Source organism: Hemibagrus wyckioides, linkage group LG09, assembly GCF_019097595.1.
Source record: "Hemibagrus wyckioides isolate EC202008001 linkage group LG09, SWU_Hwy_1.0, whole genome shotgun sequence".
Taxonomy (NCBI): domain Eukaryota; kingdom Metazoa; phylum Chordata; class Actinopteri; order Siluriformes; family Bagridae; genus Hemibagrus; species Hemibagrus wyckioides.
The window spans coordinates 3200858-3226345 of NC_080718.1; the positions used below are offsets into that span (position 1 = coordinate 3200858).

General features: G+C 40.0%; 2 protein-coding genes across 2 annotated transcripts; one reads left to right on the forward strand and one right to left on the reverse strand.

The window, feature by feature from the left end:
* The first annotated feature begins 10130 nt into the window (after positions 1–10130).
* gnpnat1 (glucosamine-phosphate N-acetyltransferase 1) lies at positions 10131–16452 on the forward strand. The gene is made up of 6 exons (XM_058399347.1): positions 10131–10288; positions 12628–12791; positions 12890–12952; positions 13174–13301; positions 13534–13595; positions 15085–16452. Exons 1-6 carry the CDS (start codon positions 10281–10283, stop codon positions 15230–15232), a joined length of 573 nt encoding a protein of 190 aa, XP_058255330.1. The 5' UTR covers positions 10131–10280; the 3' UTR covers positions 15233–16452.
* Positions 16453–17310: 858 nt separating this feature from the next.
* Positions 17311–23923, reverse strand: styx (serine/threonine/tyrosine interacting protein). Its single transcript, XM_058399346.1, has 11 exons — positions 23704–23923; positions 23282–23314; positions 23090–23143; positions 22299–22396; positions 21102–21162; positions 20988–21024; positions 20836–20875; positions 20626–20676; positions 20429–20501; positions 18052–18145; positions 17311–17834 (listed from the first exon to the last, which is right to left on the reverse strand). The coding sequence occupies exons 1-11, from the start codon at positions 23761–23763 to the stop codon at positions 17761–17763; spliced, it is 675 nt and encodes a 224-aa protein (XP_058255329.1). The 5' UTR covers positions 23764–23923; the 3' UTR covers positions 17311–17760.
* Between the last annotated feature and the right edge of the window lie 1565 nt (positions 23924–25488).

Consider the following 25488-nt stretch of genomic DNA (forward strand, 5'->3'; position numbering starts at 1 on the left):
TCCTCAGAGACACACTGACCCTTCGTTGAGAGTGCAGGAGGCACAACGAACACACACACACACACACACGCACAGCTTTAAAGTAACACACACAGTGAACAATTAACAGCTAAAGCATGGAAGTACAGTCTACAATCTTTACAGGAATCTTTTCATTCTTGAAAATGAAGGTGTCTTTTTTTTTGTAACAGCAGATCTGAAAATAATTCTGGCTGCAAGACAAATCACAGGTTTATATTAATCCACATCAATTGTTTGGTTAGTATAGTAACAACTTACATTTGTTATGTATCCGATTTGTATGAGGAAGAGTTTATTTAAGAAAGGAGTCTTCAGCATCAGTGATTTGCAACAGTTAAAAGTAAAGCTGTCATTGTAAGTGTCCCCACACAGCAAGTCTTGATTTCTCGGTAACGTGACATTATTTTGTAATAAAAGCTTCAATAAAAGGAAAGTATTATATTGAACATCTATTTCTAGCTGCTATGACTGTAAGTACAGCCTTGAGTTGTTTTCTACACTGACTTGTTAGTTATCAGCTTTCTCTTGCGCTATATTAGTAATTTTGTAATTGTAAATTTGTAATTTGAGTATTCTATTCTTTTCATATGTCCTTAATTTATGTCATAAGCTGCTGGACGTTTCACAGAGTAAGAATTTCATTGTATGGTGTTTCCTGACTATATGCTGTACATCTGACAATAAACTCTTGAAGTTGTGAGTTCAAAACCCTGCATTCCCAAGCTGCCACTGCTGGGCCCTTGAGCAAGGCCCTTAACCCTCAAATGCTCATTTGTATAAATGAGATAAAAGTAAGTCGCTCTGGATAAAGGTGTCTGAAAATGCTACAAATGTTAATATATTCCAGTAACCCAAGTCAAAAGCCTATATATCAGTCTTCGTGTTGTCTATTTACCCTGTGTTAAAATACATTTGTGATTTTTTTGACCTCCGGTTCGGCCTTGGCTAGCCACCAGTCCGTCTTCTAATGAGCCGACAGCAGCAGCCGTTAATTTACCCTGGCAATCTTGTTAGGACGGAAACGGAAAGAGCCCTTAACCAGCATTGAGCGCTTGATTTATTGATTTTCTGATCGATATGAGTGTTCCTCAAAGCCGTGCACATCCGGCCAATCCTGCTCTGTCCTTCTGCTCGCCCATTAGCCGTCAAGACCATCGTCCAGGTCTCAGATGCCATTTCCAGTACCGAAGCCTAAAAAAAACCCTCCTCAGTGTCAGATATCAATGCTTGAAGGACAGCAGCCTAAAAGGCCTCCATGATCAATTCAATAACTCCTTAGGACTTAGGGGTAATTAGATGATGTCATTTTCAAGCCTTTTTTTGCCCCTGCCATCACGTCTCATGTTTGACAACCCTCCTTATTGCGATGAAATATTCATGCAATTGTTTTGTACTAACACACATTTGGGCATCTCAAGAGGCTGAAAGTTAATGATGTCGTCCTCAGCTAAAAAAGGTTGTGTCAGTTCAGGTTGTCTACATTTTATAGATATCAAATATGAATGAAAGAAATACTTCATACTATTTGTTTTGCTTAGATATAGCTAATAAAAACACACTATCACTTCAAAAGTGATTCTTTACAGTAGGTGTCCCAAATATCTGTATCCACACCCATATGCTTCCATTGCATTCCATATTATTCCCTCTTTGCTGCTATAATACCCTGCACTCTACAATGACTTTTTGAGATTTTTAACAATTACAAATTTTTTTGAGGAGAATGTGTGATGGCTTAGACATGGAGTTTGCATGACAGTGCATGATAGTGGTGTTTGCTTATTTGTTAGCTACTTAGTTTCCCACTAAGGCAAAGGAATAGATGTATACAAAGATGAAAAGAAGGATGCAAAGAAGGATCTTTGGTTTGATGGACTAATGGATGGATGGATGGGGAAATTAATGGATTTCTGGATGGACTTATGGCTGGAGGAAAGATGGATGGCTGGATGGCTGAATGGATGGTTGGATGGATGGATGGACGCACAAATGAATGGATCTTTGGTTGGATGGATGGATGGATGGATGCACAAATGAATAGATCTTTGGTTGGATGGATGCACAAATGACAGGATCTTCGGATGAATGGACAGACATACAGATGGATGGACGGATGCTTGGATAGACAATTGGAAGCATGGATGGGTGAATGGATCTTTAGATGGATGGATGGTTGAATAGACTGTTGGAAGGATGCATGAATGAATGGATATTTGGATAGATGAACGGATTGATGGTTGGAAAGATAAACAGATGAACCAGGTCAGTATAAAAAGAGTCATGTTTGAACTGTTCCAAAATCTAACATATTCTAAAATCAATTTTTCCTCTCAGATGAAGGTATTTATTCAATTTCAATTGGCTCACATAATAGGATCCTGGACCCACTAATCCATACTTTATTACTTATTCATTTCCATACTCACATATTATTTGGCTTCCGGGAAAGCCAGAGTAGGACAACAATAGATGGATACAGTTTCAGTTTGATAGCCTGAATCAACATAAATAAATGAATTTTAAATAAATTAAAAATAAATAAATAAAAAGCTATATATTCATTTTATTTGTCTATTTATTAATTTCATTTATATATCTTTATTTGATCATTAATACATTCAACTTAAAAATGTAAACATAATAAATGTAAAATATATAATTTATTAATTTTCATCATTTATTTATATTATTTACATTAATTTACTTAAAACATTTTTAATTTAATTTTTTACCCTTAGAATAAAATGCAAGCACAGGAATGTATCTATATTGAAAAAGCTAGACTCAGGATCATGTCTTTGGTGTTGTGTATCAGACTACAGGGAGAACAAATCTTCTCTTGTCACTGTAAAACGCATCCTTGTCTCTGATCTGCACGTGAACCAGCTACACCCAGGAAGTCACCGTAACTCAGTATGCCCATTAACGTGGCACAGTTTATCTTGGCAGTGGAGGAAATTGGGCCAAGGAGGTTTCACATATGCCCGCTATTACGCTTCCATCGATCTAATGAACAGCAGAGCCTCCACTGGCATCATGAATATTTTATTCCGCTGTGTAGTCAAACGGGAACATGACAACCTTACAAGGCCTCGCCCTCTTTTTATGTGCACTTCCCCTTGTGCTGAAGCCTTAACCCCTCCCGAATGGCACGTTTATGGCATTTAATGAGGTTTAAGGCTCATTTAGGAAACCAACCATATAGACTATTCTCGTCTGTCTTGCAGACTATATATAATCAGCTGACTCACTCTGTCTGGAAGATAATATCATGTGACCATCATTCATTCAGCTCTTCTCAAGAATGGTGGCTCTTTCAGTGATGGAGAGAGGATAATTAAATCAGCAGGAGGTCTCTGGCTCTGTAGATCCCACCACATGTCCTCATTGATCTGTATCTTTGGATGCAGAGCTGACACAACTGCTGTAGGTGATTATGCCAGTGTAATGAGTCAGTAAAATCACATTATGGGTGCATCTTTAAAGCTCATAATTGGTTACTGGGAAGGCTGCAGAGCCAGAAATCAGGCAAAGCTAGAATTTGTTTTGCTGGTTAGCTAATGTTTAATATTAGCATCGAAAACAAAACATAAATAAATAAAGCTAGCTTATTAGCAAACTAATTAATATAGGTTTCTCCATCCCTGATTAACCCACTGATAAAATAAAAATAATAAAATAAAATACTAAAAAGGCACATTTTACCAATAAAATGTTGACCAAATATTAGAATATATTGTTCATTTAATTACACATGGAATATTATCAAAACAGAAACAAAACTTAACTAGCTAGCTATTTTGTAAACTAATTAAAAAAATATATATTACTAGCTAATTTACAAAACTTTATTGGCTAAAAAAATTGCATGGCTTGCTTTTTTTTAACAATTTTTATTTTTATTTTATTTAGCTAATTTATAATACTTAATTTTGTAATAATTGTAATTACAAAGCTGGCTAGATTTTTTTGTTAACAAACTAATTTGCAAAACATTACTAGCTAGCTACTTTAACTAGCTAATTTATGCAAATAGGTAATTAACCGAAATTTATCATACTATACATACTTCTTTAAATTTGATCATAAATGTATCAAAGTGTCTTAACTATAGTAATAAAGTACAATTAATAATGTGTTCCTAATAAATAATGGAAACAAACAATAAAAGACCCAATTATCTGAAAAAACAAGCAAACAAACCACACTCAGTTCTGCTGTGATGTCACATGGTCATGCTGGTGAGGTTTAGTGTGATTTACTCTAAACTTTGGGAATAGTAAAGGTATAGATGGATACATGGATGGGTGGATAAAAAATGCATCTTTGGTTTGATGGAATAATGGATGGATGTTTGGATAGACAGTTGGAAAGATGGGTGGATAAAAGAATGGATGGATGGATGGATGGATGGATGGACAAATGAATGCATCTTTGGATGGATGGATGGATGGATGGATGGAAAATGAATGGATTTTTGGATGGACTGATGACTGGATGGAAAAATGGATGGATAAATGGATGGATGGATGGATGCATGGATGGAAAATTAATGGACCTTTAGATGGATGGATGCACAAATGAAAGGATCTTTGGATGGATTGCCAGACAGACAGATGTATAGATGGATGGATGGAGGGACAAACGAATGCATCTTTGGATGGATGGATGGATGGATGGATGGAAAATTAATGGAGGATGGTTGCACAAATGACAGGATATTTGGATGGATTGACAGACAGTCAAATGGATTGACAGATGGACGGATGCTTGGATAGACAATTAAAAGGATGGACGGATAAATGAATGGAACTTTAGATGGATGGATGAATTTATCAATGAAATGATGGATAGATAGTTGGACGGTTAAAAGAATGGTTCTTTGAATGGAAGGAAGGACAGATGAAATGATGGATGGATGGTTGTTATAGACTGTTGGAAGGATGCATGAATAAGTAGATACCGGAAAGGATTGATGGTTGGAAGGATATACGGATGGACCAGGTCAGTTTAAAAAGAGTCAAGTTTAATAAAAGACCCAGTTTTTAGAAAATACAAGCTAGTAAACCTCACTCAGTTCTGCAGTGATGTCACACGCTCATGCTGATATGGTTTAGTGTGATTTAATGGTTTAGTGTAATTCCAAGTGTGTAGCTGAACACTGGAACTATATAGGAACTGCCATCTTGGACAACCAGAGAAATTTTTTATCTTTAATGGAATCATTGCTCCATGTGCTGCAGATGATGAAGTAGATCCCCCTAATGCAGGGGTTTTGCAGCCAGGGACCCCATTAAGTGTTAAATAACTAGTTCCAGATGTTCCAGGAACTTATTAAGAACATTGTTTCAATGTGTATAATAACGTTTGGTCTGTTTGTTAGAGCCATTGAGAAATTTTCCCAAAATCCGAAAGGGACGAGGACCAGGTGGATGCTGAAAATATAGACTTCAGGTACGATTTGCAAAAGTTTTCACCCCCTTGAGATATTCAACATTTTGATAGCTAAATAATCTTTTTCTTTATAGGCTTAGTTAACAGGAACTTATATGTTCCACAACATTAAACATCATTGTTTGACATGTCATTAATTAATAAATACAACTGTGTTAGAAATGAGCTGTGATATAAGGGGGAAAACATTTTCAGGTGTAAAAGATGTTAAGCAGCAACGTTAAGTCTCTTCTTATTAGTTAATTATTTCATTAGCTTTAGATTCACTGACGTAATTTCTGACGTGGCTCAGTTTACAAAACAATTAATAATAATTATCTCTTATTCTTAGGTTCAAGTAGACAATTTAAACATACAGTAAATATAACAAACTATGAAAATAAAGCACTCAAAAATCTTAACACTGGCACTTTATATAAAAGCCCATGATCCTTTTTTAAGACTTTCCCTTCGTTCCAAATCTACGGATGTGGTATGACTAGACATAGAGATTCAGTTTCAGAGTCTGGCCATTAGGAACAGACCCGCTGCATCTCCTCGAGTTATCCTCCACTCAATGCAACGATCCGTACCGGAGTCATGTGAACTATTATATCAGCTTTCTGCCAGGCAGTTTTTTCCCCCCGCTGTGAGCTGAGCCATTTCCCGGTTCATTCAATACCTGCTGTCTGTTGGCCTGCAGCACCGGTAACTGAAGATGAATTATGGAATAACTGTTATTGCCATGTGTCCTACTGCTAGTTTTTATGTCCTGACTTTAACTTTTCTGGATCTGTTCTTCCAGTTCCTCTTGTAAAGCTGAAAGATAAATGGAGAACTTTCTTTCTCCTTTTTCTAAATTTGTTAGATTTTGGTTGTGAATGTAAAGAGACTTTGTAAAAGGTTATTATTATTATTATTATTATTATTATTATTATTATTAATGGACACTGTGTATGCAGTGGATTCATCCATAATCTTAATCCTAAACCAAGACTCAGTTTAGACATGCTGATTTATCTGTATTGTATTCTGCTAAGATTTTAAGCAGTTGCTTATAAACCATGTGTTATCAAATGTCCTCAACTTATCCATCCATCCATTTTCCAACCATCTAAAAGGTTCACTCCAAGGAAACACCTGGCGAAGGACTTGGAGGCATCACATACCAAAGTATGCACATCCAAAACTTTTACATGTACAAGGCTTTAAAGGCTTTAATGCTAAGAAGAAGCCCCGACTCCAAGCCTGGGATATGATCACCAAAATCAGGGGTCCAATCTTAACCAGAAAGGGACGCTTATGGGTTTTCATGCCAGCCAAGCAGAAGCCACAATTGAGTTCAATTCAATTCAGTTCTGCAGCTTTACAGAACATAAGAAAATAGAGTACAAAAAGTTCAAGATTAATATAAGACTTGTATTTAAATTGATTTGTATTGTTCCCTAATGAGCATGCCTGAGGCGACAGGAAAATCTCCCTTAGACGGTAAGGGGAAGAAACCTTGAGAGGAACCAGACTCAAAAGGGAACCTCATCCTCATTTGGTTGACACCAGAGAGTGTGAATTATCATAAACACTGGAGAGTGTAATTATAAATAATGTCCTTTCTACAGTCATTTGGAGTTCTGAGCAACTCATAAACTCACCACAGTTGAGTTTATTGAAAGCCAAGATGTACTGATTAAACTAATGAAATCAGGTGTAGCTTCTGCTGATTGGAATGAAGACCTGCACTTCACCTCACATCACCTCACACCAGCCCTTTGTGGATGAGACTGGACAAACCTGACCAAGATTAATCCATTGGAAATTGGGATCCCAGCAGTGCCTGACTCCAGTTGTTAAGGCTCTGAGTTGTTGAGCGGAAGAGTTCAAACCTCAGCACTGCCAAGCTGCTACTGATGGGCTCTTGAGCAAATACTGAAACAAAACCTCAAGACAAAGTATGTAGCAACTGGGTCTCCAGCAGGACAATGATTCCTCAAGTGGAAACAATATGGCTTAAATATGTCTTGGGGGGAAAAAGATATTTACTTGTATACTTGTATAGCATGAAGCAAGAATGATAATTTTACAATTCTGAATTTTAATAATGTCCTATGTTATGACAGATACTCTAATCCCATTAATAATGCTGTACATCTTCTGAAGCTGTCATTCATCATCAGCACTAACCTGTGTTTGGTGTTAGCATTTTCCATCTCTTCGTCTCTCAGTTTCTTTTTGCCCCTCCTTTCCACTCGGCCCCTCAGTGTGCAATGCGTTAGACATGTTTTAATAATCCTTATGTTTAGGTGCTTGAAATCAATAGCTTAAAAGACAATTCCAGTAACTGTGGGTGTGTGTGTGTGTGAGGAAGAGGCTTAATTTAGAAACAGTTTCTCACTTACTATATAATTGTATTTATCAAAACATTAAAGTCCAACACTAAATATTACTTTGACAATGAGATGTCTGAATAGTTGCACAAAGTTAAATTAATTGGTCTTGGCCAAATAATCAAGATCTCGTCTGCCATCTTGGGGTCACAAATAGGACACAAGCATTTTTAATTTTTAAGTGGTCAAGTCTGAGCATGTGTGCATGTGGGACTTACAAATAAAAAAGGTGGAAGGGGGCAGTTATTAAGCACATGGGGCAGATATTAAGCACATGGTGCTTATTAAACAAAGAAAAGCCATGTTGTAAACATTGGATGCATGCTACCACACAACACCTTTACTCCCTCTGGTGTCTAAATATAGCAGTATTCTGTTACCGGACAAAGCACCCATGATGCCAAAGGCCAAAGGACAGGACTTGGGAAGGGTCTGTGCTCCTGGGAAATGGGACAATCAATACAATAGCATCCCACAGGTCCATGGATGTGGATGGATCAACCCTGTAGCTGTAGCTGTAGCTGTGTTTTGGATTTGCTATTTTGTTTTTGGATTTGTTAATGTGTTTTTTGATGTTATTTTGATTTTGGATTTGCACTTCATGGCCATCGTACCACTACCTGTCACGTGCATCATTAATTCTATTGTCAGGAATTAACACGTTCATTATTGTGCTACCTGCTGATGTGGAGGAGTATTTCCATCACACTGCAATTCACTACATCGCAGACACAGGCACTCAACAATGACAAATTATTTTCAGTAACTGAATAATCATTTTTTAGACCATTTAATTGGATAATTACCCACGGCACACCTGAAGATCTTTCACGGTTGAAAATCACTGTTCTAGAGGATCTGCACATATCGTCACACTTCATAAGTTCAAATGTGCAATGATGATTTTATATGCCACACATAAAAACCTCCAGGTATAATGCATACAGTTTTTCACACCATTATTATGTAAGGTTTGATATTTACACTATATTGCCAAAAGTTTTGGGACACCCCTCTAAATCAGTGAGTGCAGGTGTTGTTTTTCAGGGGTTGGACTCGGCCCCTTAGTTCCAGTGAAAGGAACTCTTAATGCTTCAGCATTCCAAGACATTTTGGACAATTTCATGCTACCAACTTTGTGGGAACAGTTTGGCGATGACCCCTTCCTGTTTCAACATGACTGCACACCAGTGCACAAAGCAAGGTCCATAAAGACATGGATGAGTGAGTTTGGTGTGGAGGAACTTCACAGAGTCCTGACCTCAACCAGATAGAACACCTTTGGGATGAATTAGGGCAGAGACAGTGAGCCAGACCTTCTCGTCCAACATCAGTGCCTGACCTCACATATGTGCTTCTAGAGGAATGGTCAAAAGACTCCTAAACCTTGTGGAAAGCCTTCTCAGAAGAGTTGAAGCTGGTATAGCTGCAAAGGGTGGGACAACTCCATATTACATTCATGTGCATGTAAAGGCAGATGTCCCAGTTTTGGCCAGCCTCCAAAATTCATCCCAAAGGTGTTCTATCAGGTTGAGGTCAGGACTCTGTGCAGGCCAGTCAAGTTCCTCCACACCAAACTCACTCATCCATGTCTTTATGGACCTTGCTTTGCGCACTGGTGTGCAGTCATGTTGGAACAGGAAGGGGTCATCCCCAAACTGTTCCCACAAAGTTGGGAACATGAAATTGTCCGAAATGTCTTGGTATGCTGAAGCATTAAGAGTTCCTTTCACTGGAACTAAGGGGCCGAGCCCAATCCCTGAAAAACAACACCTGAATTCAGTGATTTGGAGGGGTGTCCCAAAACTTTTGGTAATATTGTGTATGTTGTTCTTTACTGAAGAACTCAGGAAGGTGGTTGTATCAGAAATATTAGAGGGGTTTGAACATTCACCCAAGCCAATGTATGGGGATAATTAAAGCCATGTGAAGATACAAAATGGAGAAACAACCAGCCGTAACTTTATTGTCAACATAAAGTGACTTCTAGCAAAGATAATAAGGAACTTGGCAACACAGTCTTCGGTTTTATTATTATTGCGAAAATAACAAACAACTACACAAAATTTCCGTCAGACTAAACGAGTAACATTAATCACGCCGTGTAACCGCGTTCCAAATACAGCTACAAGCACTGTTGGTTTATACCCTAAGCCTGCGTTCTGCGAGGTAAAAAATAAGTGTGCACTTGGTTAAAGGTCACGCTCGCCGTTTGGAACACAGCCGAGTGTTTATCCTGTTGACATCCCGGGACTTGCCCCCTCGCGCTTGTGTGCCACGTCATTGCCCATCGCCCAGAGTGACGGAGGCGGAAGTGCGGCGCGCCGGATCTCCTCCCTCTCCCTCTCCCTCTCTCTCTCTCTCTCTCTCTCTCTCTCTCTCTCTCTCTCCATTTGTACACACTTTACTTTTACAAAATTTGTAAACCTCGCTTCTGATCGACGTATGCTTGAGTAAGTAACCGTCTGAATTATACTGAATTATACTGTTAGGATTGTGAAATGAATAGAGAACAGATACAGGTGGTGTGTAACGTGTTAGCTACTCCATTCATGTTCTTATACCTGACAGAAAGTAGTTCCTCTTAACAGTGAAAGAAAAACATGGACATATTTTTGTATATTTGGTTAATAATTACTGGTTTACAGTTTATACAGTTATATGATAGATAGATAGATAGATAGATAGATAGATAGATAGATAGATAGATAGATAGATAGAGATGTTCTGACTACTAGGATGCTTAATAGTTCTAGCTTTTTGATGAGGTTCTGCTTAAATCCTTTTCAGAAAAGGAAAGCCTTGATTTTTATCCAGATGGATGGATCACTAGGATTCTTTTGCAGGCTTTTACATAGTTTCTCTCCATTGGTACAAATCAAATATTTATTATGTGAACCTCCTTTTTAGTGTATGGATAGATGGATGGATGGATAGATAGATAGATATTTTATGACTACTAGGATGCTTAACAGTTCTAGCTTTTTGATGAGGTTCTGCTAAAATCCTTTTCAAAAAAGGAAAACCTTGATTTTTCTCCATATGGATGGATGGATGGATGACCAGGATTCTTTTGTAGGATTTTAAATAAAACCTCTATGTTTCCCTCCATTGCTACAAATCAAATATTTAGGGGATGTGAACCTCCTTTTTAGTAGATAGGAAGAAAGGGAAGAAGGTTACAATGGTTAACAATTCTAGGATAAAGATCCTTTAACAGCTAATGAGGGATCAATTAAAGCAGTGTTGGATCTGATCATCAGAAACCCAACTAAATGGATTACAGAGGTGGATGAATAATAAAACCAAGTATCGGATTTATTGAAGTGTTTCCTGAGAAATCATCTGTTGGAAAGAGTGAAAGAGGTAGGAGGGGAGAAGGGTTAATAATTCTAGCTTTTTTAAAGAGCTCCTGAAACCTTTTCTAAAAAGAAAAGAAGTTTGTTTGCCTGACCTTTTGGCATTCATTCCTCCTTTTTTTTAGTTAAGTACTTTATCCTGGTTAAAGTGATAGTGAATCCAGAGCCTGTCCTGAAAACCCAGGACATGACGCATGAACACACACACACACCCACTCACACTACACGCCTAGTTCTACTAAAATAAACTGGTATTGTGAAATCTGACCCTTCATGTATGTCTACATTACATTACACACCCATCAGACTGGATGATATGGAGATCACTGTAAGTGATTTGAGTCAAACGATTATGAAACAGAAAATGAATTAAAGAGAACACTCATGATCTCCATTTCTTTGGGTACAAAGTTTTAAATGTCTGACGTCTGTACAGAGCTGGATCCTCATGCAGTGTGGGAGTTATTTGACCAGGAAATGTTTGAGGATCATAGTACACTGAACAGAGTCGTCTGTGTGCCAGAACACACTGCCTGACTCATGGAATATTTGTGGGTGTGTAAGGAATAAGCTAAGTCACTGTGCTCAGGGACTTCTAGAGAAAGCCCACATGAGTATGTTTGCCTCGCACGTCCGAGGCTGGGGGTTTCATTCCAGTTTGTATGTTCTCCCCATGCTTTGGGGTTTCCTCCAGCACCTTGTGCCCTGGCACCCCCACCTTGTTCCCTGGGACAAGCAATGACCCTGTGTAGGATAAGCAATACAGAAGATGGATGATTCCATATTTCTATCCGATGTCTCTGGATTATAGCTACACCAGACTGGACAGATATTCAGTTTTATGATATTAAAAACCTGGATCTGATCATTACTCAGAAGGTCTGAGACACGTTGTAGCCATCAGAAACACATCTGAATATATTACAGAGGTGGACGAATAATAAAACCAAGCAGCAGATTTATGTAAGGTTATTTGCAGTTGCCTGGTGGAGATGTACACTATATTGCCAAAAGTTTTGGGACACCCCTCTAAATCGGTGAATTCAGGGATTGGGCTCGGCCCCTTAGTCCCAGTTAAAAGGAACTCTTAATGCTTCAGCATACCAAGACATGTTAGACAATTTCATGCTCCCAACTTTGTGGGAACCGTTTGGGGATGACCCCTTCCTGTTCCTACATGACTGTACACCAGTGTACAAAGCAAGGTCCATAAAGACATGGACGAGTGAGTTTGGTGTGGAGGAACTTGACTGGCCTGCACCTCCACCTCAACAACTTTGGGATGAATTACTTCATGCACACTGAAGCTTTTCTTTGCATGCTGACAGATTTATAATTTGTCCACTTCTGTGACTGTATTGTTGCTGTTGTCGTGTCTCAGGGTTTGAGCCTCACTTCCTCTTCACTAATTTCTCGATTTTTCTTCCACTCAGGACCTGTGAGATGTTGCTGGATGAGACGCCGCTCTTTGACCCCTCTCTCCTCCAGGAGTTGGACTGGAGCAGCAGCAAGGTGTCCTTCTCTCCTCCCATCTCACCTTTAGAGCCGGGAGACGGCCTTGTCCTCCGTCCTCTCCGCCCTGCCGACTTAGACAGAGGTACGCACGCACTTGTCCATCTTTCACGCCGTCCTCGATCCATAGACCTGCATGTATCTAACACGCAGGGTTTTGTTTTTGTGTGTCTCACCTTGCAGGTCTGTATAAGGTTCTCTCGCAGCTCACAGTCGCAGGAGATGTCACAAAAGAGCAGTTCCGAGGTACAGATCCTTGTTTAGTAGCTAGCTTGGTAACCTTTTAGCTAATTAGCCTTAGACACCCTTTATCTCTTTATACTTTCCTTCTCTGCTCATTGGTCTGGAGGTTAAATTTGTAAACTGACTCAATGCTAGTGGTAAAAAAAAGTCATGTAGTATAGTATAGCAGTGCATTGTGGGTAATGCTCACCGAGTGAGTCTGGTCAAATGCTTTGCCTTCACAGCGAATTTTGAACACATGAAGAAAACGGGCGACTATTACGTCATCGTGGTCCAGGACACAAACTTAGGACAAATTGTTGCCACGGCGACGCTGATCGTCGAGCACAAATTCATCCATTCGTGTGCAAAGGTACAGCACACTTTCTGTCATTTCTACCATTTCTACGTGTGTGGAGAAAAAATAGTGCAAATTCTTTACACTCCTACTCCAGTCATTAGCAATAGGCAATACAGTGATTGACAAGCAACATATTTTGCATTGAAAGTAATAATTTTAATATATTGACCATAAATATGACCATAAAAACTATCTGTCTTAATATCTGAAGCTCATTTTGTATGACCCGCTGTTTTCTTGTTAGCGAGGGCGTGTCGAGGAAGTGGTGGTCAGTGACGTCTGCCGAGGGAAACAGTTGGGTAAACTGTGAGTTCACAACTAAATTCTTGTCCTTTTATTAACACTTAGCAATACCCCAGTTAGGGTCACAGAGGCCACGCCTCCTCCATTAGTACACACATTCACTCAGTCAGACATTCACAGAGGTCACACCTCCTCCTTTAGTGCACACCTCTTTCACTGAGACTGCCTTTCACAGAGGCCACGCCTCCTCCACTAGTACACACATTGACTGAGACAGACATTTACAGAGGCCACACCTCCTCCTTTAGTGCACACCTTTCACTGAGACTGCCTTTCACAGAGGCCACGCCTCCTCCACTAGTACACACCTCCTTCACTAAGACTGCCTTTCACAGAGGCCACACCTCCTCCACTAGTACACACATTCACTGAGACAGAGATTTACAGAGGCCACACCTCTTTCATTGAAACTGCCTTTCACTGAGGCCACGCCTCCTACATTAGCGCAAACCTCCTTCACTAAGACTGCCTTTCACTGAGGCCATGCCTCCTCCACTAATACATACCTCCTTCACTGAGACTACCTTTCACTGAGGCCATGCCTCCTCCACTAGTACACACCTCCTTCACTGAGACAGCCTTTCACTGAGGCCACGCCTCCTCCATTAGTACACACGTTCACTAAGACTGACTTTTAGATGCCACACCTCCTTCACTAAGACTGCCTTTCACTGAGGCCACGCCTCTTCCACTAGTACACACGTTCACTAAGACTGACTTTTAGATGCCACACCTCCTTCACTAAGACTGCCTTTCACTGAGGCCATGCCTCCTCCACTAGTACACACCTCCTTCACTGACACTGCCTTTCACTGAGGCCATGCCTCCTCCACTAGTACACAGCTCTTTCACTGATGTAGCCTTTCACAGAGGTCACGCCTCCTCCACTAGTACACACATTCACTGAGACCGAGATTCACAGAGGCCACACCTCCTTCACTGAGACTTACTTTCACTAAGTTCACACCTCCTCCACTAGTACACTCGTTCACTAAGACTGACTTTTAGATGCCACACCTCCTTCACTGATACTGTCTTTCACTAAGGCCACAACTCCTCCACTAGTACACACCTCCTTGACTGAGACTGCCTTTCACTGGGGCCACGCCTCCTCCAGTAGTGCACACCTCCTTCACTGAGACTGCCTTTCACTGAGGCCACACCTCCTCCACTAGTACACACATTCACTGAGACACAGATTCACAGAGGCCACACCTACTTCACTGAGTTCTAGATGCCGCACCTCCTACACTGAGACTGACTTTCAGAAAAGCCACACCTCCAATGAGACTGTCATGCACAGAGGACACACCTCCTTCATTTGAAGTGAAAAGGACAGAGGCCACACGTACATTATTGAGACAGACACAAAAACCACACCCCCTCCATTAGTACACACTTCCTGCAGTGAACCGGTTCACTTGTATGTAAACACGCACTAAACAACTTTTTTAAAATAAAGCGTCTAATCCGTCCGATGTCTCGTGCACAGACTCGTCGCGACGTTGACTCTGCTCAGCAAAAAACTGCAGTGCTACAAGATCACGCTGGAGTGCTCGCAGAAAAACGTGGAATTCTACAAGAAGCTGGGTTACACGCCCTCCGAGGAGACCTACATGCAGTGTCGCTTCTTCGACTGAGTCCTTCAGGGACGTTCCAGAGCGTACAAGCTCCTGATATCCGAGCTCACAGTGACCGTATGCCTGGTCTACCATGCTTCTGCACCATTTATTTTCTCAAGAACGACCCGAGACTTACCGGTAGTCTGGGACAAAAAGAAAAAAATCCAAATCTACAGCATGATGAAGGGTTGCAGATTGTGAAAGTAGAATATGAAGTACCGGTTGTTAAACTCTCAGAAGGTCTCTTTACTTGTTAGTCCATTTATGCTGGAAGCTATCTTTAAGAAGAAGGTACTTGAATATTTTCTTAAAAAAAAAAAACAAACAACAGAGATATACTTTTCTATTTAATAATGGTAATTTATATTTTATGTATATATTAATAATAAAAAGTACCAAAATATTCTCCGACAGGGAACGAAGACCAGTTGTGCAACTCTGACCCGAGCATGTTTCCTAGCATTTTGCTTATTTACACACAATCATGTCATTAAAAAAAAAAAGCCAAGGTTAGTTTCGCATCTGAGCCACAAAGCAAATGTTGCTAACAAACAGAAGTATATAGCTAGCACGCTGCGCACTTATTTCATATTATGTACAAATAGTAGATAATTAACTGTTAGCTACATTAGCCTTGTAGCAGAAAAGACGACACCAAACATTTTATGGCTCGGTTTCTCTCGAATGTTTCTCATATAAATGCTGGTGGGGGGAAATTGCAGAGACTCTGAAGCTCGCATGCAAAACTGGAAAAGCTGAATGAAAGGAATCGTAGCAGGTTTACGGATAGACGTGTGCCGATATAGTTTCCAATCACTCTTTAGTCAGTTTACAAGATCATAATATATATATATATATATATATATAATGTATATAATTACATTACATTACTAATTTTCTTTGGGTTCATGTTAACACTGCTTTTGTACATGCTGAACATTTGTAATATACAGAGTATCGGTACATGTCTAGTCCTAATAGGAGTTTTCTTTCTTTATTTATTTTTCAGAATGTATACCAGAGAAAGTGGCGAATAAACTGCTTACAAGTACACTGTATGTTCCAATCGAATAACACTACACTACTTTATACGTTTATTTTTATATCAAATGTACAAAAATTTTGAGTTGGAGATTAAGGTTTCTATACTATATGATGCATCATTGTCTTTCTTTTTTGGGGGGGAATGGGTAAAATAAGTTCTTTTAAAAAATTAAAAGGCTTTTTTTTTTCCTGTTTATGTGAATCCTTTCCTCTTTACATCACTGTGCAGGCAGTGTCATTTTTAATCACACTTCATTATAAACCTTGCAGCAGGAACTAGTTTCAGAGACATGGAAAAATTCCGACCAATCAGATTTGAGAATACAGAAACTGAATATAATGCTATATTCATGTATATAGTGTCTCTCAGCAAAAGCATTCATTTTCAACGAGAGCTGGCGATATGAGAGACGGCTGATGAGGGCATGTCCAGTGATCCAGACTAGCACTGGGAGGGAAAACATGGATCCGAGCACACACCTTCATCTCGTATAATATGATGTACCCTGATCAGGCATAACATTATGAGCACTGAGAGGTGAAGTGAATAACACTGATGATCTCCTCATCATGGCACCAGTTAGTGGGTGGGATATATTAGGCAGCAAGTGAACACTGCAGCTCTTGTGGGGTGTTCCCGGTCTGCAGTGGTCAGTATCTATCAAAAGTATCCTTTAAGTCCTGTAAGTTGAGAGGTGGGGCCTCCAAGACTTAAAATATCTGCTGCTAACATCTTGGTGCCAGATATCACAGCACACCTTCAGGGATCTAGTGGAGTCCATGCCTTGAGGCAAAAGGGGAACCAACACAATATCAGGCAGGTGGTCATAATGTTATGCCTGATCAGTGTATATGTATACTGCTATACATAAAGGCTCAGAATTCAGCATTGTGGAACATTTTGGAATGTTATTTGCATCACCTGTTGATAAGCATTATTACTATGGCATCCAGCAGTAGGAATGTTTATTGGTAACTTCATGGCGACTTGCAGTGATGAAATTCACTGTACGTGTGAAAAATGAAAATGAAAGCCCAGAAACACGAAACGATTCAGCCATCTTTTTTTTCTTTTATTGAGTTGGTTGTTAATTCTCTCGCAAAAGCATTGATCTTTTTCCATTCAGAAGTCTTTACCCCACTGATGCACCGTTCTCATTATTCCTTTGACTTTCCCTTGAGCAAATGCGATCATCTAGCGAAAATAAGAGTAGTTTCAAGTATCAAAAAGAGCATTATTGCAATACTGTCCCACTGCAAATGCAAAAATGTGTTAAATATTATAAAACTGCAAAAAACATCAGTGCATACGGCTCAAAAAAATCCCCCAACAGATATCAAATGTTCCCCAGGTTCGAGGAGCAGCCCCTCCCCCCACCCTCCCTATTATTTTTTACAAAAAAAAAAAATATCATCACGATATTTACAATTTTAAATCCCATAAAAATGTAAAACAAACAAACAAAAAAAAAATCTAATGCAGCTAAGCTCTAAAGTATGGTTTATCCGTTCTGCGCTGCCTGAACTTGCATATTCCCAAATTCATCATCATCTTCTAGTGTTCGTTTCCGGCTCCCTGTGAAAACAACCCGGAAGTTAACAGAATTAAAAGAATTAAAGCGCATGGTTATAAAATTTATTTTTATAATTAGACATATACTCTAGGGAAAGCTTTCATGTAACATATTATACAAAAGTTTCATGCTATAACGTTAGAATAAATCTTATAAGTATAAAATGAATCTCAATTATTCAATAATAGAAATCTCCAAACCAAATTGTCAGAACCCGACCTGTCGTTCCTGCTTGAATGGAGAAAGATCGACCCAACTGGATGGGTGACATCATCTTGATGGTTAGTCTGGCGAGATAGATCGCTTCGTATTCCTACAGATACAAAAAACACAACAGTGAACGTTACGTGATTTTAAAGAGGCCACACCTCCGTCATTAAAAGTGACAGGTACAGAGGCCACACCTCCTTCATTAAAAGTGACAGGTACAGAGGCCACACCTCCTTCATTAAAAGTGACAGGTACAGAGGCCACACCTCCTTCATTAAAAGTGACTGATACAGAGGCCACATCTCCTTCATTAAAAGTGACAGGTACAGAGGCCACACCTCCTTCACTAAAAGTGACAGGTACAGAGGCCACACCTCCTTCATTAAAAGTGACAGGTACAGAGGCCACACCTTCTTCATTAACAGTGAAAGGTACAGAGGCCACACCTCCTTCATTAACAGTGAAAGGTACAGAGGCCACATCTTCACTAAAAGTGACAGATACAGAGGCCACACCTCCTTCATTAAAAGTGACAGATACAGAGGCCACACCTCCTTCATTAAAAGTGACAGGTACAGAAGCCACACCTCTTTTTTTAAGAGTGACAGATACAGAGGCCACACCTCCTTCATTTAAAGTGACAGATACAGAGGCCACACCTCCTTGATGAAGAGTGACAGAAACAGAGGCAACACCTCCTTTTTTAAAAGTGACAGGTACAGAAGCCACACCTCCTTTTTTAAAAGTGATATACAGAGGCCACACCTCCTTCTTTAAATTTGAGATGCAGAGACCTCCTTTAAGATTGACTTATACAGAAGCCACACCTCCTTGATGAAGAGTGACAGATACAGAGGCCACACCTCCTTCATTAAAAGTGACAGGTACAGAGGCCACACCTCCTTCATTAACAGTGAAAGGTACAGAGACCACATCTTCACTAAAAGTGACAGATACAGAGGCCACACCTTCATTAAAAGTGACAGGTACAGAAGCCACATCTCCTTTTTTAAGAGTGACAGATACAGAGGCCACACCTCCTTCATTAAAAGTGACAGATACAGAGGCCACACCTCCTTCTTTAAAAGTGACAGGTACAGAAGCCACACCTTTTTTAAACGTGACAGGTACAGAGGCCACACCTCCTTTTTTAAAAACTGACAGATACAGAGGCCACACCTCCTCTAAGATTGACTTGTATAGAAGCCACACCTCCTTCATTAAAAGTGACAGATACAGAGGCCACACCTCCTTTTTTAAAAATTGACAGGTACAGAAGCCACACCACCTTTTTTAAGTGACAGATACAGAGGCCACACCTCCTTCATTAAAATTGACAGATAGAGGCCACACCTCCTTCTTTAAATCTGACAGATACAGAGGCCACACCTCCTTCTTTAAGAATGTCTTGTACAGAAGCCACACCTCCTTGATGAAGAGTGACAGATACAGAGGCCACACCTCCTTCTTTAAAAGTGACAGGTACAGAAGCCACACCTCCTTTTTTAAAAGTGACAGGTACAGAGGCCACACCTCCTTTTTTAAAAACTGACAGATACAGAGGCCACACCTCCTCTAAGATTGACTTGTATAGAAGCCACACCTCCTTCATTAAAAGTGACAGATACAGAGGCCACACCTCCTTTTTTAAAAATTGACAGGTACAGAAGCCACACCACCTTTTTTAAGTGACAGATACAGAGGCCACACCTCCTTCATTAAAATTGACAGATAGAGGCCACACCTCCTTCTTTAAATCTGACAGATACAGAGGCCACACCTCCTTCTTTAAGAATGTCTTGTACAGAAGCCACACCTCCTTGATGAAGAGTGACAGATACAGAGACCACACCTCCTTCATTAAAAGTGACAGTCTTTAGCCCCATTTCCCAGTCAGGGTCAAATTTTGCAGCTCGGGGGCTGTGTGTGGTGCTCTCCTGCCATGACAGTTTGTGTAATTTGAACAGTTCAGAGCTGGATTTTCTCAGCCTGTGGGCGATTGTACGGGTTTGACTAAACTTCTTGGCAATGAATCAAATAGTGATTAAGTTTAGTGAAGAGACACTGCTAATGAGAGTCTGAGAGCAAACCAATTTTATCTGCTGTCACGTGCAGCACCTTCCTGAATCCAGTTGCACATTTATGCGTTTGTGTGGGATGCTGAGGGCAAAATATGTACAATAATAATGTTTACGGCGTAATAATTATTCCTGGTAACGGTGAAAACATAGCTCCTATAGCTCCAGTTCTCTTGGCAGAACAATCATTGCTGCAAGCATCTCCATAACCAAAGGTTCATCCAAATGACCTCTGGTGATTTATTTAAAAAAATAGTGACTGTCACATTAATAGACAGCTTTCCTGTTTCCTGAGTTTTAATTTGTACCTGTAGTTGATGCACAAAGCCTACGTTAGGGTTGATGCAGAATCTTCGCTCCTGGACGTGACTGAAAGCATCTCTGTGAAGAAACACCAAGGATTGTAGTAATAATTAAAAAAAAGAAGAAGCACAAAACACTGAGCTGCATCACAAATACAAACACAATGTCTTAATACAGTTTTGTCTAACTTCTGCAGTATTACCTGTACTTCACGCCAAACGTTTCCATAAGGTACGCAATAACTAAGGCAGCGCTGAAGGAAAGAAATATGACAGATCAGCACTCCATCCATCTATTTATATTGCACTTATAAGTAGCATTAATCTATATGAATAGATAACGCAATTAATAATTGAATGCAATGATCAACTAAATGATTATTAAAATAAAAGTGATGGCACTAAAATCATACCTTCTGGAAATCCCTGCATTTCCATGAACAAGAACTTTTCCTGTGGGGAAAAAAAGAGCAGCTATTTACCACAAGCGAGATTATACAGTATTATTGTTATAAACAATCCTATAGATCATACACATAACAGAATCAGTATCAATATCAATTACCTCCAGTCTCTAAACAGCCATCAATAAATTCTTTAGTCTGAGAGGAGAGAGAGAGAGAGACATTAGAAGGACATGAAGAATACACAATCCTAATACAACATACCGTCAACATACCATTTGGAAATATTTAATGATGTTCTCCACGGGGTTATCCGCAATATCTAAAACAAGGTATCTGCAAACAGGAATAATAAATTTAGAGACATAAATAGGAGTGAAAATGGATTATTGAAATTGGCATGAATCAAGCACAACAATGACAATGATCACACCATCTTTATCAAGAGTAACATGCAGGCTGCGCCTCCTACACAGAGAGTAACAGGTCATGCCTTCTTTATAATAGATACATCCTTCATCAAGTCTGACAGGATTAGAGGCCACACCCCTTTTACTTTGACAGACGAGCATAGAGGATATTCCTCTTTTAGGCCACAAGCACAGAGCTACAACGCCTTCGTGAATAATGAGAAAAGAGGCCATACCTCCTTTACTGAAATTGCCAGGCCACACCTACTTCATTAAATCTGACATGTACAGAGGCCACACCTCCATTAAGAGAGACTTGTACAGATGCCAGACCTCCTTCATTAAGCGTGACAGATTCAGGTACCACACCTCCTTCTTTAAGAGTGACAGGTACATATACCACACCCCCTTTATTAAAAGTGACAGGAACAGTTGCCACACCTCCTTCTTTAAGAGTGATTGGTACAGAAGCCAAACCTCCTTCATTAAGAGTGAAAGGTACAGAGGCCACACCCCCTTCATTAGGAATGACAGGTACAGAGGCCACACCCCCTTCATTAAGAGTGGGAGGTAAAGGTGCCCCACCTCCTTCATTAAGAGCCACAGGTACATAGGCCACACCTTCATTAAAAGTAACATATACAAAGGCCACACCTCCTCCATTAAGAGTGACAGGTGAAGGTGACACACCTCCTTCATTAAGAGTGACAGGTACAGAAGCCAAAACTCCTTCATTAAGTATGAAAGGTGCATAGGCCACACCCCCTTCATATGGAGTGACAGATACAGAGGCCACACCTTCTCCATTAAGAGTGACAGGTACAAATGCAACACCTCCTTTATCAAAAATGACCACACCTCCTCAAATAAACTTGTCCATCACAAAGGAGTGATTTGCTCTAAAGCCACACCTCTTCAGCAGGACCGCCACATCTCCTTCACTGGAACTGAAACTTGTTTGTCCTCATCTTATTAATTTTGTTTTATGACTCAGCAGCACTTTACCCGACTATATATCAACATATAAGCACAAAAGCAATAACATTAAAGTAAGTTACGTACCTAAATTTGAGGGGGAAGTTAGGTTTGATGAAGTTGGCCTCGATGTCTTGTCGAACGCACACTATGTGAGTTATCCCTTGCTTCTCCAGCATAGAGAGCTATTATTAAAAAAAAAAAAAAAGACAGAATGATGTGATGATTAAAGGAATGCATGCTCTTACATGCCGATCGATTAGAAATGAGATCCCACTCCATTTAACAGAAGCAAATCAAAATAGATACTTCCTCAAAGCAGCAGTTTACTTCACGTCTTAGACACAACACAAGGTAGCTGGGTCTTTCAGACTGCATAATTATTTAAAAATGTTTTATTTTGGAAATGGCACTATATTACTTTTGCTGGAAATGGTCTGGAATAAAACCATCCATGTCATGCTTTTACAGAAAAGTAAACAATGATGAGATGACGTGATAAAGTGGAAGTGGATTTACTTTCCCATAACAACATGCCACAAAGTGAATTATTCCACAAAAGAATACAATTACTATTGAGTAATGTCTGTGCTTTCATTCATTTCTAGTTACCTGATCATTCTTGTCATCACTTTTACAATTGACAGAACTGACATGGTAGCACCTTTGAGTGCATTAATGTAAAGCTGCGATATGAATTTGAGCTGAAACTACTGTCACAGGTGCTTTAATACCAAAATAATCCACAACCTCCTACCATTCAGATCGAACCTGCGAACAACAGTGCGGTGGTATAAGGTGTGTTATTTCACAAGGCATCCACAATTTTCCTGACCTCTCTGTCATCACATCACGGTTCATTTTGAGACCAGGATTACCTTGCTCTTCATTGCAGCAGAGTAGGGCCCTAAGAAGAGTCCAGGGAGGATTTCCTTTATATATTTAAAACAAAAAACAAAACCATTGCATTGGGTTGTTTTAGTGACCACCACTATGTATACACACTAATTTCTTTATATCCAGCAACAGCTTGAAATTAAGATTTTATATTGTAAAATCATTTCAATCACCTGCATCTCTCTTCGCATGGGATATGACCAGTCCTGTAACAAAACAAAAAACAAAGAAAGAGTGGACATCTTTGCCAAATTCATCTGCTATTGTAACGCTTCTTCTGAGACATTGGCTAAATCCGAATCCGCTCCGCGCTCTCTATCTAGGGACACTTCTTCCTGAATGACGCAATGACTTTATCCGTCCTATGTGACACCCTAACTATCCTAAAGGCAGACGTTTGGGATTCGGCCATCTGCTTATCAGGTTAAGAAACGTGACTAAACAATCCCGTAGTGAGTAAATGAGGCACTTCATCACATTTCAGGAAATTAGGAATTGCTTTTAAGGCCTTATTGTCTTGTCACACAAGGACAAATATTTACTTTTCGATTTTATTCCTTTCATAAACTACCATTAGCTCGCATAGCTAGCATACCAGTTGGTCCTCCTTGCATACAGGAAGGGACGGAAACTGTATTTTATTCCCCTCGTCCATGCTGCAGCTTTATGAAGGGCGTCCGATAGCCAGACCACGACTATAAGCTGATTAAAAACACGCCTGACGTTAAACTAGCGTTAGCAGTTCCACTGGAGTTTGTCTTGGAGCGCCACACGCGTTTCCGCCATGTTTGCTCCCCGTTTAGGAACTGATCACGTGACACCACCTTCTTAGGGAGCGTCTGACGTGTGCGGGACTTCTGTCGGTAGTGTACGGTGCGCCTCACGCGCATAATCACCCACAGTATTTTTAAATGATTCTAAAGTCTTAAACATATTAGGAATTAAAAACGTATTAACTTAAGCCTTGGATTCCACGAGACTGATGTTGTGACTCATGAGCTGTGAGGAATCAACCTTTCATGCAGCATATCTATTATTTTCCTGCCAACCACAAAGACATAAAGCCCGTAGAGCAACCTGTGTGTGCTGGACTGCCTCTGATTTAAAGAAACTGTGTACTCTGACTCTGTGTACACCTTGTTTTTAATGTGCCTTTTGTACACTATATTGCCAAAAGTTTTGGGACACCCCTAATCATTGAATTCAGGTGTTGTTTTTCAGGGGCCCCTTAGTTCCAGTGAAAGGAACTCTTAATGCTTCAGCTTCATACCAAGACATTTTGGACAATTTCATGCTCCCAAATTTGTGGGAACAGTTTGGGGATTGGGGATTGAGTTTGGGGATGACCCCTTCCTATTTCATCATGAGTGCACACCAGTGCACAAAGCAAGGTCCATAAAGACATGGATGAGTGAGTTTGGTGTGGAGGAACTTCACAGAGTCCTGACCTCAACCTGATAGAACACCTTTGGGATGAATTAGAGCCGAGACTGTGAGCCAGACCTTCTCGTCCAACATCAGTGTCTGACCTCACAAATGAGTTTCTAGAGGAATGGTCAAAAATTCCAATAAACACACTCCTAAACCTTGTGGAAAGCCTTCGCAGAAGAGTTAAAGCTGTTATAGCTGCAAAGGGCGGGACAACTCCATATTACATTCATGTGCATGTGAAGGCAGACGTCTCAGTTTTGACCTGGCTCGCAGTCTCCGCTCTAATTCATCCCAAAGGTGTTCTATCAGGTTGAGGTCAGGACTCTGTGCAGGCCTGTCAAGTTCCTCTTCACCAAACTCACTCATCCTTGTCTTTATGGACCTTGCTTTGTGCACTGGTGTGCAGTCATGTTGAAACCGGAAGGGATCATCCCCAAACTGTTCCCACAAAGTTGGGAGCATGAAATTGTCCAAAATGTCTTGGTTTGCTGAAGCATTAAGAGTTCCTTTCACTGGAACTAAGGGGCCGAGCCCAACCCCTGGAAAACAACACATGAATTCAATGATTTGGAGGGGTGTCCCAAAACTTTTGGCAATATAGTGTATCTGTATCTGGACTTTCTAATATGATTCATGTTTTGGAATAAATAGCTGATGGAAAGGAATAAGAATATAAACGTATTGCATGACTGTTATATACATCGGATAGTGTATGTTCAGTTGTTCATCAGACTGACTCAAAAAATGTCCTGGAAAGAATTTTAATAAATAAAAGCTGAATGCATTGCATGTGTTAATATACCAGCCGAGACTCATGCAAGATAAATCCAAACCCTATTATGGATTTATTATTAACAAAATTGGATGTAGTACAAGTATGGCCGGATTGCATACACATGTTTACTTTGAAGGAGCTGTATTAAATGCAGTAGTTTGTCACATACACGCA